This window comes from Vulpes lagopus, chromosome 3, assembly GCF_018345385.1.
Source record: "Vulpes lagopus strain Blue_001 chromosome 3, ASM1834538v1, whole genome shotgun sequence".
NCBI lineage: Eukaryota > Metazoa > Chordata > Mammalia > Carnivora > Canidae > Vulpes > Vulpes lagopus.
In genome coordinates, this window is record NC_054826.1 from 150,681,999 (window position 1) to 150,700,565 (window position 18,567).

Sequence of the window (18,567 nt, forward strand, 5' to 3'; positions counted from 1 at the left end):
TTTCTGCTCACCAAAAAGTATCATTAAGAAAATGAATAGGCCAGGGATCCCTGGGTGGCTCAGCGGTTTAGCGCCGCCTTCGGCTCAGGGCTGATCCTGGAGACCCCGGGATCGAGTCCCGCGTCCGGCTCCCTGCATGGAGCCTGCTTCTCCTTCTGCCTGTGTCTCTGCCTCTCTCTCTCTCTGTCCATCATGAATAAATAAATAAAATCTTAAAAAAAAAAAAAGGAAAGAAAATGAATAGGCCAGATACAAAATGGGAGAAAATATTCACAAAAAACTGTTTCAGAAAATACAAAGAACTATGCTTTCCATAAGGGCTATGTTAGGTCTTTAGTTCTCTGTCATACTACCATGTGCAGGGACCATGATCATTTCATCACCTTGTGGGACATTCACTTTTGTCTACATTTATGATACTGTATTGACAGAACCTGATGATCAGGAAATGGCACATACCTTAATGCCTTGTGGGGTAAACTGTTTCCATAGACTCAATGTGACTTTGACACTGTCCCATCAAGAGGTGGAATCTTTTACTTTTTTCCCTCATATTTGGGCTGGCCGTCTGATATATTTTAGATAGCAAAATGCAGCAGAAGTGATGCTACTTGTGTGGCTTTAGATATGCAGTTTCTTCCTTTGCTACCTAGGACACTCACTCTTGGGATGATTTAAAAAAAAAAAAAAAAAAGCTCAAGCTGGCCACATGCAGAGCTACATGGATAGGATGCAAGAAGTCTTAGCCTTCTAGTTGAGCCCACCATGTCACCAAACATATAATCTTGAATATTCCAGCCTCAGCAATAATCTAGTTGCAGCTTGATGAGAGACACCAGCTATTTCCACATGCATGGAGATAAAACACCACCCAGCTGAATCCTGCCTGAATTTCTCACCACAGAATCACGAACAAGTAAAACACTTGTTGTAAACCACTAAGTTTGTTAAAACCACAAAAGAAAACCAAAACATGTTGGAAAGAACACATGCAACTCAGAGTGGAGAATAAACCCAATGAAAATAATTACACAACCAAACTATTTTTTAAATTGCTTTTTTTTATTTTGCTAAACTTTATTTATATTCATCAAGTATCTTTAAACTACTATTTCATTGTTTGCTATTTTTACATCACAGTATATTTGTTCCCATGAGGAAGGAAAACAGAATTCTATCAATATTGTATCTTGAATCCTACACACAAATGTACCACTTGTGAGTTTAATATTTATGAAGTACTTGATATTTTAAATGCTTTATATCAGAGGTCTGCACACTATGTCCTGTGGGCCAAATCTATCCTGGTGTCTATTTTTGTAAATTAAGTTTCACTGGAACACAGCCAAACCATGTGTTTATGTGTCCTCTATGGCATCTTCTATGCATCAATGGCAGAGTTAAATATGATAGATTCTGTATAATCCACAAAATCTATAATATTTACTATGTGTCCTTTTACGGAAAAAGTGTTGGCCTCTGCTTTGACTGGCATTTTTAGTTGGGCTGGACGAATTTTTTTCCCATTTAAATAATATGAAATAAGGGATTTTTAAAAAGATTTTATTATTAGAGGGAGAGAAAGAGAGGATGAGAGGGAGGAGGGTTCAGAGGGAGAAGCGGACTTCCCACTAAGCAGGGAATGAGGGCTGGAGCCTGGGACTCTGGGATCAGGACCTGAGCCGAAGGCAGATGCTTAATGGACTGAGCCACCCAGGCGCCTACCTCAATAAGGGATCTTTCTATCCAAAAATTCACTATCTGACAAGATTTCAAATTTAGATTAGAACAGATTAGAAGGTAAGAGATGGCAGGTTTACCTGAATAGTTCTGTTAAAAGGGTCAATTTGAGAATCTAATATAATCCTCTTTCCTTTTGCATGTCTTATAAAGGTGGCTACATCTGACACTGATGCAATTTAATTAAAATAGTTTTCATGAGAAGCCTAACTTCTGTGTGCAATTATTTTTCTCGTTATGACATGCTAGTAAGGTTAGCTAGCACCCCAGATAAGTGCTGGAAAGATCCTCAAAATTAATTTCCTTCCCCCAACTCCACATGCGCACCCCCCGCTTTTTTATTTAAGTGGAAGGGAAGACAAGCCCAGAGTAGGGAAGTCACCGGACTTGCCAGCGGTCATGATCCATCAGGAAGAGCTGAATCCAGTCCCAGTGTTTTTTCTTTTTAAGCATTTGTATATATGTAACAGTTACATGATCGATAAGAATGAACTTTTCACTATCATGAACGTTTTACTGGACAATCAGCCCTAAAAAAAAAAAAAAAAAAAGCTTTGCTGTACTCATCAATGGAAAATATTTCGTAAAATCAATAATGAGGTATGCCGCGTCGGGGCTAAAACTGCTCAGGTGATAGTGGCTCTATTTGTGAACTTCACATGATGGTGTACAGTTCTGAACATGAACATTAAGAGTTGAAGTGGATAATGTTTTACTTTTATTATTATTATTATTTTTTTTAGATTTTATTTATTTATTAGAGAGACAGAAAGAGAGAGGCAGAGGGAGATGCAGGCCCCATGCAGGGAGCCCGACGTGGGACTCGATCCCGGGTCTCCAGGGTCACTGAGACCCTGAGCCACTCGGGCTGCCCTGTTTTACTTTTCTAAGTAAAATCTCGCCTTGCGTGTTCAGGAGTTCATAAATCATCCTAGCCGGGTGCAGAACAGATGCAAGGAATTTAAAATCTGAAAGGCGCCTTGGAGAGCACCGTCCAGCTCCCAACCTCACAGAAGCAAAGAGGCCTAGAGCAGATCGCAGTTAAACAGCAATACCGTGTATTCAAAAACAAGTTTCCCTGTAGTCGCTGTTGCTTTGGCTTTTTCAAGTGTCCCCTTTAAATGCAAAAACAGGGCGCTTCCAGGGCGGCCCCGGTGGCTCAGTGGTTAAGCGTCTGCTTTCAGCCCAGGGCGTGACCCTGGAGACTCGGGATCCAGTCCCTGCCTGGAGCCTGCCTCTCTTTCTCTGTGTCTCTCATTAATAAATAAATTAAAAAAAAAAAAAGAAGAAGGGCACTTCCAGGCCATGTGTCAGAAAATTCGCAATCTGTTGGTCCTACTTCCCTTTCTAGGTTGAGCTCAATTAAGATTTCGGTAACTACACACAAGCGCAGCCTTTTGAAGGGCGGGCGGGAAAAGTTTACCCGGAGACGCAGGGCGCCCCGCCCCTCGCCCCGCCCCGCCCCGCGCCTGCACCAATAGCAACAGACGCGGCCGCCGCCTTTCCCGAGCCCGGCCAATCGGCGGCGTCGCCTCAGCCCGACGGAAGGGGCGGGGCGTCCGTTGCCAGAGAAGCCGCTCGATGGTTACCAGCTCCGGGTGCACCCGGGCGGGCACGCCTCCGTCCCCAGCGGTTCTAGCGACTCGCCAGCCTGCCACCTTTCTAGCTTCCGCCTGCCGCACTGCCCCCTGCGTCCCGCTCTGTCCCCGCCGACCCAGGGCTGGGGAAGCTCAGGTACGCCGCTCGTGGTTTCCACCGACGTCCGCCGAGCGTCATCTTCGCAGCCCTTCCACAGCCGAGCCGCGACGGGCTGACGTCACGGCGGCGTGCTGACGCAGCGGGAGCGGGGCGGAGCTTGGGCGTGGACGGCTGGCGGGCGGGGACCGCGGGCGCGGTGGGCCCCGGGGCGACGGCCCCGGCGTGCACCGCGAGAGCTGGGCCTCGGCCGCTAGTTCGCGTGCGTGACGTCCCGGAAGGCTCTGCGCGGCGCGGGAAGAAGGCGGCGCGGCTGTGGATCCTCGCTGGCGGGGCCGGCCGGCTCGGGCGTGGCGGCCTTTCTGTTCTCTCGCCCCTTTGGCCGCCTCGTGAGCGACCGCCCCGTCTGTCAGCCCGTGGCAGGGCCTGCGGCTGCGTTAGCGGCGAATCCCCTAAGTGCTTCCCCGGGTTTTTCTGGGTGTGCAGACTCTGTGGGAAACCCCGTCAGGTGTGTGCGGCCTCGGACCGGGCCTCCGCGTCCCTTACCTGCGGGATGACGACCACGATGCTCCCTTGGAGGGGTTGCCGTAAAGGGCCTTGAGTGAGGCGACGTCAGCCTGGAGTCTAGGTGGCAGGGGCGCTTGTGGGTCGAGAACGCCGCCGCCGCGCGGGCCCTGCGGTTTACGTCTGCTGCTTTTTCTTTTTTCTTTTTTTGATTTTTTTTTTTTAGTTGGAGTTCAATTTGCCAACATACAGCATAACACCCGGTGCGCATCCCGCCGAGTGCCCCCCTCAGTGCCCGTCACCCGGTCACCCCAGGCCCCCGCCCACCTCCCCTTGTTCCAACAGTTTGCCTGTCACTTCACCCATAGGAAGGTTAGGAGTGTTTTTGAATTAATGAGGTTCTTGGAGTAGTTTTAAAAATCAGTTGCTTGGTTAAAGGGACAAACCGGTTTTTTTTTTTTTTTTTTTAAGATTTTATTTATTTATTCATGAGAGAGAGGGAGAGGCAGGCTCCATGCAGGGACCCCGACGTGGGACTCGATCCCGGGTCTCCAGGGTCACGCCCTGGGCCCAAGGCACGTGCTAAACCGCTGAGCCACCGGGGCATCCCAACCTGTTTTTGTTTTTATTATTTTTTTAAGTTTTTATTTATTTATTCATGAGAACACACACACACACACACACACACACACACACACACACGCAGAGAGACAGGCAGGGGGAGAGGCAGGCTCCCTGCAGGGAGCCAGTCATGGGACTCCATCCCGGGTCTCCAGGGTCAGCCCTGGGCCCAAAGCACATGCTAAACCGCTGAGCCACCGGGGCGTCCCAACCTGTTTTTATTTTTATTTTTATTTTTTTTAAGATTTTGTTTATTCATGAGAAGAGAGGGAGAGGCAGGCTCCATGCAGGGAGCCCAACACGGGACTCGATCCCGGGTCTCCAGGGTCAGCCCTGGGCCCAAGGCACATGCTAAACCGCTGAGCCCCAACCTGTTTTTATAATCAGTTTGCTTTCCTTCTGCTTATAATAAGCGTGTCATGGTCATATCCATAATTCATTAACAGCTAGGTATCCGTTTTCTGTTTCTCTTTCTTCTACTTTCACGGTTGCTTGTGTGCGAATAATACGGTTTTTGTATCCAAAACCAAAGGTATGAGAAAGTAGCTTTATCTTGTACAAATGAGTGAGACCCAAGGAGCTGAGTGTAGCAATGGGGTTGGCAAGACATCTATCTACTCACTGGGCTCAATTCCTTTCGAAGTCAGTTGTGTTCCCTTAGGCTCTGGTTTAGCGACACTCCCCTTGTGACTACTTTGAAGGTGATTTGTAGTGATCCTGTGAAGAGCAGGTCTTGAAAGAATTGTTTTTAAGAAGTTGGTTCATACAGATAAACTCAGGCCCGCAAGTGATTGATTTAAGGAATGGTGGGACTGCCTCGGGATGATTTTTTTAAGAGTAAAAAAGATTTTAAAAAGAAGACCTGGTGGGAAATCAGCTCCAACAATGAGCCAAAGAGACCCTAACTTACACACACACACACACCCACCCACCCACCCACCCACCTACCTGTAAGTGCTACTTAATGCCCTTTAAGCCTCCCCACAGCTTTGGCTGGCAAAGGTTATTCTCTGTGTAGAAGAGGCAACTCCGGCCTGCTGTGGCTAAGAGTTGCCCGTGTCAGGTGGCTCCAAGGACTGAGAACAGGTGAGTCTGGCCCAGTATTCTTTCATTTTAATATGCTCTGGGTCCTTAAGGAATCTTGTTCAGGCTAGCTGTCCTCTTGAGAAAGAAAAAAATAAGACCTTGAGAAGATTTTCTTCAAACTAATAAGTTATATGCAGTACCTAAAGGGATATACGCTGTCGTTTTCTGGAACAGGTATGTGGAGCAACCCATTCAGATGGTCATAGGTACATGAGGTGCTCTGTTCAGTCACTTTCTGTACAGATCTCTTGCTACTTGAATTCCTTCATTGTTTTTTCATGTTTTTTTTATCACCAGGGGAGACAATGTTCGATTTCTTCAAGACTTTCTAGGCAGAGAATATTGGAATTTCATCTCTCTGGAACCCTAATAACCGATTTCAGTGCTCCTACGGTTCTCCCCTCCATAGGCTTGGTCCATTCTCCAAAATACCAATGGATTTATCTATTAAAGATGCACTTCTGGGACGCCTGGGTGGCTCAGAGGTTAAGCATCTGCCTTCAGCCCAGGGCATGATCCTGGAGAACCCAGATCGAGTCCCGCATCCGGCTCCCTGAATGGAGCCTGCTTCTCCCTCTGCCTGTGTCTCTGCCTGTCTCTCTCATGAATAAATAAATAAAATGTTTTTTTAAAAAATAAAAAATAAAAAAATAAAGATGCACTTCTGATCTGTTATGATCCTGCTTAAGATGATTTAATTGTCTGTCTTAACCGTTGGGGGGAAAAAAATCAAGCTTTTGAACTTAGCGTACAGTGACCACTTCAGTGTGTCCAGTCTCCTTCTTTGCCTCTTGCCCTGGCAAATCATGTCCCTTTGTGATTCCTTCCTCTTGCTTATACTTGACCCTCTACCTAGATTGCCTTTTTCTCCTCATTTTTACCACACTCACATTGTTTCTGCAGGATTCTGCAATTCTTTAGTAGACTTTGACTAGTGTGTAGAATAATCAGAGAGACGAGCAGCATTCTTATATCTACTTCATATTTTTTGCTGAATATTTCAGTGATTTTTTTCAGGAGAAGCTGTGTGCTTTTGTGTGAAGCCAGCCAATGGGAGCTTGTTTTCCAAGAGTTAATGTTTGACAAAACAAATTGAAATCTGTGAGGTTCTTATGCTTTTCTCTTCAGATAGATTAGCTTTAAATATATATTTGTCTGCAGCTGGTTTGTTTACTTAGAACAATCTAGATGCTGAGGAAGGACATGAACTGGGATCTTTCTTTTCTCTGACTACTGCCAGCATTACAGTCCCTGAACAGCCATCCCTCAAATGCTTGTTGTTGGCCAAAATGGAACATACTTTAGTGAGTGTAGCTGGGTCAGCATAAACGATGACCATGCCTGGAAAAAGCTTTAAGTACATGCCTTTTTGATAGGGGACTGGTAAAGTCATCTCTGTATAGGAAATTTAATTCTTTGAACATTAAAATATATTTAAATTTCTAACCTTAGGGGTTTGGTTATTAAATATGTATGCAGAATATGTGTCTTTGTTTCATCACCAAGTTGTACAGAAATACATTTGTCATTTGGCAGTAAATTCCATGTAATTGAAAATGTTTTCTTGTGAAACATCTGCTTTTTCATACAAGGATACATTTGGCCCACTAAAATGATAGCATTTTTTTTTATAAAGGTAGAACTTTTTATGCTAAAGAAAATTATTGTTGAGCATACATATGTTTTTGGTTATAGTAATATCACAACACAAAAATAATGGAGTGCCTTGGAATCTCTGAACAATTTTTATCCTGGAAAACATTTCTAGATTGTAAGAATATAATTGTTGATAATTTCTATGGAAATATCTGAGACTTGACTTACACAGTTCTCTATGTTTTAGAATAAGTAATGAAGGTAACATTTTTGAGTCTCTATTTTTACAGTGTGTTCATTTTGTTTACCCTTTAAGAAAAGACATAGTTACTTTTTACAGATGATGATGCAGAAAAATGTATTTCATCTTGTGATAAAACTTTTAGAGAATTCGTATAAATAGCTGCCAATAGCCCACAGAGCCAAGTAAGAACTCATTTAAAATACTGATCCCAAACTGAATCTTATAAAATATGCCTACAAATTGAAGATCCCTAATCCTCTTATATTTTTGAAAAATTTTTAAAGATTTTATTTATTTATTTATTTGTGAGAGACATACACAGAGAGAGGCAGAGTTATAGGCAGAGGGAGAAGCAGGCTCCCTGCTTGCTGATGTGGGATGTGGGACTCGATCCCAGGACCCCAGGATCACAACCTGAGCCAAGGCAGATGCTCCACCACTGAGCCACCCTGGTGCCCATATTTTTGAACTTTTATTTCAAATATAGGAAACATTTTTCTTTTAATGATTCCCCTAAAAGATGAATCAGTGAAGTAAGTGAAAAGCAACTGTCTTTATTCATCATGTTAACTGCTCTAAGCCTTGAGTCCTCTCCTTCAATTATTGCTTAGCTTTTATGAGGCTTATAGGTGCTAAGGATTCAAATGTAAATATTCTTTCTTGAGATTCCAATGTGCAGAGCAACAAATTTTAAACAAGTGAATGAATAAAAGGTTCCTCTGTGAGTAGTAGAGTAGCTATTGGAACCAAACAGATCAGTAGGTGATAGTACTGTTGATTGCAGTGACTTATCCAGATCATATTCTTCTTCACTCTTAGGTTTGGTTTTTCATTGATTTTGTGTATCCATCTATCTTTTTAATTCTTTAAGACTTCAGATAGCTCAAAATACTCAAAATATTGTTACACCCTACTAACAGATGTTTCAGATTTGCAGCATTCTAGTAGATCATCTTAGACTATCGGTAGATTAGTTAGCACTTTCATTTGTACATAAGTTGCTGGTATTTCAAAAATATGAGCATGCTTTTCTTTGGTCTCTATCCTAAATATTTGTTTCTGTGGTGTATAGAACCTTCAGACAAAAATAAATGCATTTTTATAGATACTTTCAAAGTGTTTAAAAATATGAGTAATTTTCAATCTATAATTTCTTCATATCTACTTACAGTATTGAAAATTCTTGAACAAATGTATAATACTGATTTAGAAAAATAAATTACAAAGACGTGAAATATCTCTGAAAAAATGCAGAAGATCTTAAATATAGTATTTGATTTTGTATAAATATGAAATGAAGTTCAGGGAGACACCATATATTAGAGTTGTGAAAACATAGCTTTAATGATTGCTAAAGCACTAATTCATTACTTAAAATGGAACAGTTCTTTTTTTTTTTTTTTAAAGACTTTATTATTCATTAGAGACAGAGAGAGGCAGAGACATAGGCAGAGGGAGGAGCAGGCTCCCTGTGGGGAACCTGTTGCAGAACTTGATTCCCAGGATACTGGGATCACAACCTGAGCCAAAGGCAGATGCTCAACCACTGAGCCACCCAGGCGTCCCAAAATGGAACAGTTCTGAAGAAATTCATGAGTATTCACAGTTGAAAAATGACATCTCTAAGTTGGAATGAAAATAGTAAAACTTACAAGTATTATCATCTGTCTATTCATTATCACCAAAGAATATCCTAGATTGAGCTGGGAAATAGGAATGAATTAATTTTGTAAGGTCTACTTTGAAAAGAATAATTTAATCTTATTGTAGCAATTGTTGCCAAATACTCTCAAAGGTACATTAAATTTCTATTCTAGGCATACAGAACATACATTTCCTATTGGGTAGATATAATGAAACTAAGGATCAGAGTTAACCATATTTTTATATTTCTTTTCTAGTTTGACTGGATTAAGATATTATAATACTTAATAAATATATTAATAAAAATTTCTATATTGTGGTTATATGGAAAATAATGGGCCTTTTGGAAACTGTGTATGGAATTGGCAATTGTGGAATGGTTGTGTAATGCAGTTTTGACACTTTCTGAATTAGTATCACAATGAGTAGCGGTTGTAATTTCTACTTTGCCTCTAAAATATTATTCTTTAACATGCTTAGGATTTTTATTTTATAGGGTAATGACAGTAAAAATAACCTACTGAAATGATAAGTTTAATAACTAAAATATTTCCTAGCTTTCAGCTTAGGAGGAGGAGTTGTTGTGGAAGCCAACTCTAAGTCCATTTATCAAATTTATGGAGAAGCCTGCGGTTGATGGAAGTCATTCAGAAGAACTATGTTCTCATTTTACAACTACACCAGAGAATGAACATTTACCACAGGCTGCCAGTGAAAGTCATCTCAGCTGGTATTCTTAATAATGGCAGGAGATATCTAATTTTCTGATTTTTACATTTTATGTTTTGTCCATACTGTAAATTATTTGACTGAAATACAGCATTCTCTCAAGAGTATCTTCTTCAAGTCTAGCAGTTCATATATTTATTTAACCTGATTACAAATGTACTGATTTAGCATAATTGGGCTAGTTTTTTGGAATCTTAAAGCACAAAAAATGAATGCCTTATCTATTGAGAATTATTAGAATAATAAGCCTTATAACTAAAGTAAATGAAAATAGAAATAGTATGGAATATTGGAAATGGAGTTGATGAGTACTTATTTACTGTTTATTTGGAACATTGCTATATAACAAATACCTCTCCCATTTTGCTTTCATTTTTGGAATAAGGTATTCACAGAGTGCCTGAGTGGCTCAGTGTCCAACTCTTGATTTCAGTCAGGTCATGATCTTAGGATCCTTTGCTTGAACCCCACATTGGGTTCCATGCTTGGTGGGGAGTTGGCTTGAGATTCTCTCTTTCCCTCTCCTTCTCTCCTCCCCCCCCCCAAAAATAAATAAGTAAATAAATAAAATCTCTAAAAAAAAGAAAGAATAGGGAATACAGTCGCTATTTATATGACTCATTGCTCACCAAAATGACAGTCTTTCTTTAAATTACTTTTTTAAAGATTTATTTATTTGAGAAAGAGAGAGAGAGCAGGAGTAGGGGGAGCAGGTCCCTCAGCAGGGAACCGCCTCAAGGCCTGATCCCAGAACCCCGGGATAATGACCTGAGCCAAAGGCAGATGCTCAACCAATAGAGTCATCTGGGCACCCCATAAAAAGACAGTCTTAAAATACCATTATTGTCACCTTGGTAGTATAATCCAGCTTCTAGTTTAGCATGTTAAAGTGACAGTTATATTTAGTCATATATAACCATTCTTGACTTTCTTCTGCCCATCATTTTTAATAATGGCTAACTGTCATATAGCCAGCATCTTACACCTATAACATTAAGCAGCAGTAATTAACATAGCCTGCTTTGTGACATAGCCTCCCATCAGCTGTTGATGAGTGATTATATCACATTTTGTAAAGAAAGAAAAATGCTGGGCAGCCCCAGTGGTGCAGCAGTTTAGCGCTGCCTGCAGCCTGGGGTGTGATTCTGGAGACCTGGGATCGAGTCCCACATCGGGCTCCCTGCATGGAGCCTGCTTCTCCCTCTGCCTGTGTCTCTGCCCCTCTCTCTGTGTCTCTGTGAATAAATAAAATCTGAAAGAAAGAAAGAGAGAGAGAAAAAGAAAGAAGAAAGAAAGAAAGAAAGAAAGAAAGAAAGAAAGAAAGAAAGAAAGAAAAGAAAGAGAAAGAAAGAGAAAGAAGCTGCCTGTTAAAGACAAAATGCTTTCCTATCACTTGGAATTTTATTTATAAATACTGAAAAGGTTCCTTCAAACTTAGTTACACGTAGGTTTTGACTTCAAATAACTGTTCATATAAAAAATGTAAGTGAAATAGAGTATTCTCAAAAATTTTTTAGGCTCAAAAGGAGTTTTGAGATTTGGAGAGCTTTAGTTTTTTGTGTCCCATTTGTTTAGCTTATTGTTCTTCTGGAGGAATTTTTTTGCGAAGAACAGGAAGCTTCAAGAAAGCATTTGGGAATAAGTTCTAGAAAAATCTTTCGGATTTGGAATAGGGAGAAGAAAGGGAAGTAAAAAAGACAAATACATTCTATTAAATAATTACAAAGTAGCACAGTGGAGTATTTCTGTTGGTTTTTGTGTTTACATATCTAAACATTTTAAAAACTATTTTTCTGTGTTTATTAAGTATAGAAAAATAGGGGAGTATAGGAAAAATTTCACAGATTTTCAGTGACAATTTATTGTTACATTTTGGAAGCAGTTTTTGAAACTGTAATATTTAGTTAAACTTCTATATTTGCATAAAAAGTATGACTAGTTTATGTGACAGATTTAACTTCAATTTTATTTGTGCATATCTAATTAGTCTAAAGCAAGACAGCCTGAGTGAAGAGACTGACCTGGAAGCAACATTTAAGGAAGCTGAGTTGGCAACTTGTTCTGTAGAATTATTTTTGCCATTATTTAAGGATACCATTGAAGAGATTAGTTTTGAAAATGTGAGTACTTATGAAAATCTAATAAAATGGACAGTTAGCATAATACTAATGTATTAACTGCAGTGTTATGTATTAACTGCAGTGTTATGTCTTAATATAGTTATGCTCACATATTGATATTTGATATTAAAAATTACAGGTTTATTAGTTGTCCTTATTTCTACGTCATTAACTGCAGTTCTTCAAAGATAATCTCAGGCATGCGCTTGTTAAGAGGCTAAGCTAGGAAGTATATAACGTGGTGCTTGACTTCCCTGAAGTTGAACTAGAGAGTCAACATTTTCCAGAGTGAATTTAAAGTAAAATATTCCGTGATATGGGATATATCTATCTTCTATAGTGTTATATGGCATAGAAACCTGTATTCTAAAATTTCAGTGTACTAAAGTTTGAGACAAAGAAATAGATTGTATTCTATTAGCTTTATTTAAATAAATGCCTGAAATACTTAGGGCTTAAGTCCTTATTTTGATTTCATTACTTTAATGTGTGATGTAAGATCCTATTTACTACAAAGAAACTTGGCAAAATTTGCTTTTACTATATGCAAAAATGATTTTGTTACTAGAATAAAGTATTCTTTGATAATAGCAACATTGTATTTTAGAAGTGTCTTAATGGTCTGTGTTTTAAATTTTTTTTAATGCTGTATCTTAAAATGTGTATGTGGTTCTTGTATTTGGTAGGCTAATCTTTTTGCATCCTCTTTGAAGAAGATTTCTAAACAGAAGGAAATATTAACAAAAGAATTAGACACTTTCAAACGTGTAAAACAAGCTTTAGAACATCTTCTTAGAAAGACAGAATCCCAACAAGTAAGGAACCCTAAGCACTAGTCTAATAGATACATTTCTCACTTGAAGGATTTACTATTTCTAAAACTGTAGAAATTGAATTATTGGCATATTTGAAATGGAAATAATTCTTGAATTTTTGTTTGAAATGGCAATCATTAAGCCAAACCTTATTCTTAACATTTCACAAATAGTTCTACGTAAAAACAGCATGTTTATAAGTACTTTGAGTATTTTCTATCCCAAAATTTTTCATTGTTTGTTATATTTCATTTTAGCTGATCTCAATAAAATTTTCTTAGAATTGAAGTTCCTTTGTATGATTGCATTCATACATTCATTTATTTTGGGGGGGGGGTAACAGTTTGTTGAGAGATAATTCACGTACCATACAATTCACCCACTTAAAGTGTACAATTCAGTAGTTTTTTGTATATTCCCAGAACTGTGCAGTAATCACCATAGTCAATGTTAGAGCATTTTCATCACCACAAAAAAGAAACCCCACATCCTTTAGAAGTTTGCCTACCTCCCAACCCCACCCATCCCTCCTTACCCTATTATCTACTTTCTGTTTTTACATATTGCTGATTCTACACAGTTCATGTACATAGAATCATATAAAATGTGGTTCTTCATAACCGGCCTTTCATTTAACACAATGCCTTCCAAGGTTCATCCATGTTATAGCACATGTCAGTACTTCATTTCTCTTTATTACTGAATAATAATATTTCATTGTAGACCTATTCCATTTTTATTTGTCCATTCCTTAGCTGATGGATATTTGGGTTGCTTCTGCTTTTTGGCTGTTATGCATAAAATTGCTGTGAACATTTATTTACAAGTTGTTTATACCCAAGAGGAATGGAAATTTGTGTATGCCAAGCAATTCCACTCTGTACCTTTGCAGATCCCAAAAGTGGGCTTTATGCAGTCCATGAGCCCTCTGAAATTGTTTGTGCAGTTATACATTATATGTGCATGGTATAAATGCTTTTGGGTGAAAGGAATTCATAGCTTTTTCACATTCTCAAGCAGGAGTCTGACTCTCAAAATGAATAAACATTTTTCTTTGTTCTCATTTAAAATGTCTACATAAAATTCTTTTACTAACATGCTGTAATTCTTTAAAAAAAATTCTTACTTGCTAGAGTTAAGGTTTTTTATATTTTTTACCTATTTATAAACAGCACAATGAGCTTCCTTAGTATACACGATTTTTGTGGGTTTTGTGTCACTGGATTGTACTCTCTGAGGTATTATTTAGAAATTAGTATATAATCAATTTCATAACCTGTGGGCAAAAAGTGATTTGGAACACTTAGGCAAAAATCCATCTGATGACTTTTTTAAAAATCTGAAGTGTGCATGATGGTAGTCCATATTAGTTTCTAAGTGATGCTTATTCTTTCTACTTTTTTATGTAGAGGAATATGTTTGTCAATACTGATTTATAACATCTTTTTTTCATAGGCAGGGGACAGTTTATCCAGCATGTTAGAGAAGCTAACTCATAATGAAAATGAAAATACTGTAAGTCTTTTTATATTTGGTGTCTACTCTGACATTTTTATTTATAACTAGCCAACATTAACCATATTGTGATATTTTTAACTCTTACATTATATTTGCTGAAGAATCTTAAGAAGAGGGTACTTGAAAAGGAGACCTATATTCAAGAACTTTCTTGTTTGTTTCAGAATGAAAAGGTAAGCAAATTTTGAACTTAATTCATCATCTTTTCTTAATATTGATTCCCTCTTTTCCTTTTTTCCCATCCTGGCCCCCATATCCTCAGAAATAGACACAGAAAGGTTTTTATATTTGGATATTTTACAAGTTTTCTTAAAGTTTCTTTTTAAAAGATTCTTATGGTATTTAAGTCAGGGTAATTGGCATAAATCACTATACATAGGAACTATGAATAAATTTGTATTTCAATTGGGCAGCTCAGGTGGCTCAATGGTTTAGCGCAGCCTTCAGCCCAGGGCGTGATCCTGGAGATCCAGGATCGAGCCCCACATCAGGCTCCTTGCATGGAGCCTGCTTCTCCCTCTGCCTGTGTCTCTGCCGCTCTCTCTCTCTCTCTCTGTGTCTCTCATGAATAAATAAATAAAATCTTAAGATTGTATTTTCAATTTTAGTATAAATTAAGGAATTTTAGGGTTTGTAGGAACATTTTAGATATAATTTACTTAGAATAGGTAAGAATTTTAAAAAGATAATCAGGAGCCATTAAATAAAAGGGGAGATGGGGAAAATAGCCCCATGGTTTTATATAAAATTTATAATGGGGGAGGTCATGGTTAATGTAAAGTGGTATTTTGCTTATGTCAACTTTTTAGATCATGTCTAAATATGGATAAAGTTAGAGATTGTGAAGAAACATATCAACACTTCTTTTTGTTTGTTTTCTCTGTTACAGGCAAATGCTTTGAAAGCAAACCGTTTTTCACAGTCAGTGAAAGTAGTACATGAACGACTACAGTTCCAAATTCATAAAAAGGAAGCAGAGAATGATAAATTAAAAGAATACATAAAGGTTATAAATATTCAGTCATTTTTATAGTTTAAGTGATAAAATTAATGAACAAGTATAAAGCCCTTCCTTAGTTCTGGAATTCAGTGGTTTTGGAAGAATTCAATTTAAGTGTTGCCATGGGAAATACATATTTGAGGCAAATCTTAAGATTTCTGGCCTATCTAGAGATTTGGTCCTAAAATCCCAAGATAAAAATGGTTTCTCTCTTTAATACTAGAGTAGGAAGGATTTATAGAGCTTTTAAAAATCTTTTTCATTATATAGTTAATTGATGTTTATGTGAAAAATATGTTAAGTATAAAAGAGAAAATTAAAATAACTTAAAAACACTGAAACCATTATTAATATTTGGGATATAATGTCTGTTGCAAAATCTACACATAAATACATACTTTTAGGAGGCATTTGGTATATGTTTATTATTTTTGTGTTTGTCACTAATGGTAGCAACTTTACAATTACTTAGCTTTGGTGTTTAGAAAACTGAGTAACATTCTTGTGATGCAGTTTTTTAAGCAATGTAAGTAAAGGGAATATTTTGGTTTAAACTCAGTGGTTTCAATATTCTTCTGGAAGCTTTACTAGCACTTTGAAATAAGAATTTGAGGTTGCTATGACATGACACAAGCTAACTAGATCTATTGTCATTATTTTTGCCAAAAGAAAAAAAGCAACATTCTCACTTGGAGAAAAGAAGTGTACAAAGATAACTCCTATTAAGTGTGAGGACATCTGTATTAAATTTCTGTTTGCTTTGCACTCCTGAATCATAGCAGATGTTTGCAACCTACAGCATGTTTCAAGACTGCACTGGGGATGTTTGGTTTTTTTTTTTTTTTTTCCTTCAAGGATGAAAAGCTTTTGCCCAGTAAGGAGACATTTAGCAGGCTGACAGGGAATGTAAGTTTTGTCCTTTGTCTTCTACAAGATCTTAAGCATTTCCCCCAAGAACTCCCTGTGCCCTTTGCATAGGTGTCCTAGGGCATTACAGATGAACTAGAGTTGATATTGCATTACTGTACCATAGTAAAAACAATAGAATACATGTAATTTAACACCTCAGATAATCATCTATCACAATTTATCTTACACAAGTTTTAATTATGTCCTCAAATAGCAGTTGGGGAAGTTTTTGAAAGTATTTTCTTCAATTTAAAAATGAAGTGATTTTTTAAAGTTAACAATTTTCATATGATCATTTAAAGAATATAAGACTAAAATATTAAGATTTTGCCATGATATTCTGCTAATACTTTGAGTTTAAATTCTTTTACAAGAATCCTATTATTCAGAAATAATTACAAGAAGTTGCATTAGATTACTGATTTATCTACCTTCCCTTTAACACAAATTTTGGAACTTAAGGCATTAAATAATTGGAGGGGGTCAGAGTTTAGTTCTTTGATTTAGGTTTCACGAGATTCTTTTGGGAGTACAAAGATAATGAACTCAATTTGGCAATATAAATCTCATTTAATATTTTAATATTGGCTCAATTGAGTCAATTCATTATATTAGGTCTCTAAAAAAATTAAATTACATTGTAGTTCTCTGAAAAGTAGCCCAAAGATATTTTAACCCATTTTTCTTTCCAGATCCTTATAATATAACAATTAGAGATAGAATATTTTCACTATTTAGAAGACACTGAATAATTATCTTCATAATATGCAGCATGTAGAGTTTCTTTGGAAATAGGGAAAGGCAGATAGTTGACTTTAAATGGGTGTCCATTCATTTGGCAAAAGACTGTGAAGAGTTATTTTGAGACGATAAAAATAATTGGAGAGTTTAGTATACTCCCTAACAGTGCTCAAATGTGGGATAGGCTAAATCTAGTGAGAAAGTCCTGACTGGAACCTTGTTCCAAAAAATTTATTTTACCTTTGGTGTTTAAAATGGTTAATTACTTAAAGTGTAGCAATTATTCACAGTGTGCTGATGACACCCTGTGGTTTCATAGAGGAATGACAGCCGTATTTCCTGTGGAGTCTTAAGTAGACTTGTACTGTTCTTGGGCTTACTTGTTTTCCCTCAACTACTTATTAAAACATTTCATGTGAATTTTTAGTTTAAGTAGATTTCTAAAGACTAAGAGTATTTTGCTGTTTCTCTTAATTTACTGAGTTCACTTTTCAAACAGGGCTAGTCTTAAATCTTATTTAATATGTACTTCTCAATCTAAATTTTAATGGAAGTTAAGAAACAGTTTTTGTTGATCATGGAGTTAAATAGAAAAACCTAGTCTTTTACTGTGACTCCTTTGATTTTTTTCATTAATATGATTGTCCAAGAAATATTAAACTAAAACCTAAATTCTGTAATAATTTAGCTTTTTTTTTCAGTACTACACAACTTTCAAAAAATGGAAAAGTATTAAAATCTCAGGTCTCTAAATTCTTAGGTATTTCAGAGTCAAATACTTTAAATACAAAATCTGAAAATGATTTGAAATAAAAGCATGAAAATTATCACACTGAATTACATATATCATCCACCCAGCCTAATATTCTATTTCTAGTTATGACACAAAGAGATATGTAAGGAAACGGTCTACATCTTTTGTCATCTATAGATGTCAGTCATATGTTGTTTAAGCCTTTATCATTTCAACTAAAGAGTCCTAACATATGCAGGGAGCTACTGATTCCTTTGAGCTTTGTGTATTTTGTTTGGATTGTTTCCAGTTCAATTATGGTTTTTTTGAACTTCAGTAACTAGTACGATGTATATATAATATTCTAGATCTGGAATTTTAATAAGTTCTAGTTAATTAAGAAGTTTTTAAAAATTGCTTGTACCATAATCACCAATATTAATATCTTTAAGAGTAGGATTAGTTTTATGTAGGCTTATATATTTTAAATTTGCATTCTATAGCTGATTATAAATAAACATTGGGAAACCACGTTTCTTTACTGTTTTGCTTTTTATTAATCCTATGATTAATTTTTTGATAAAATCTATGGAAGATTATTTATGTATTTTTACAATGTTTACACAAACTTTCGAGTTCTAAAATAATTTAAGTACTACTAATATATTTTTAGAGCTTGGAAACCAAGATAGCTGAATGGAACTTACAAGTGAGGAAGAATAAGCATGAAGCTGTAGCAATGAAAGAATCAAGTAGGCAAAAAACTATAGCTCTAAAAAAGGCATCTAAAATTTACAGACAAAGGCTTAAACACTTTACTGGAGACATGGAAAACCTTACTTCCCAAATTAGAGATCAGGTAAGTATATACA

The 18,567-nt window shown here is 37.3% G+C and overlaps 1 protein-coding gene across 9 annotated transcripts in view; it reads left to right on the forward strand.

The window, feature by feature from the left end:
- Positions 1–3,137: 3,137 nt before the first annotated feature.
- The window catches only part of ODF2L (outer dense fiber of sperm tails 2 like), a 36,600-nt gene continuing 21,170 nt past the window's right edge, over positions 3,138–18,567 (forward strand). For 2 of the 9 annotated variants that reach the window (XM_041750929.1, XM_041750934.1), the window contains exons 1-8: positions 4,854–5,646; positions 9,688–9,860; positions 11,847–11,979; positions 12,666–12,794; positions 14,250–14,309; positions 14,414–14,485; positions 15,202–15,318; positions 18,369–18,554. In XM_041750929.1, the coding sequence (XP_041606863.1) occupies positions 9,748–9,860; positions 11,847–11,979; positions 12,666–12,794; positions 14,250–14,309; positions 14,414–14,485; positions 15,202–15,318; positions 18,369–18,554 (810 nt within the window). In that variant the 5' untranslated portion in view covers positions 4,854–5,646; positions 9,688–9,747. Of the gene's footprint in view, positions 3,475–3,820; positions 3,944–4,853; positions 5,647–9,687; positions 9,861–11,144; positions 11,342–11,846; positions 11,980–12,665; positions 12,795–14,249; positions 14,310–14,413; positions 14,486–15,201; positions 15,319–18,368; positions 18,555–18,567 lie in introns of those variants that run through there. The other 7 variants (XM_041750930.1, XM_041750931.1, XM_041750932.1 and 4 more) reach the window with 7 other exon arrangements.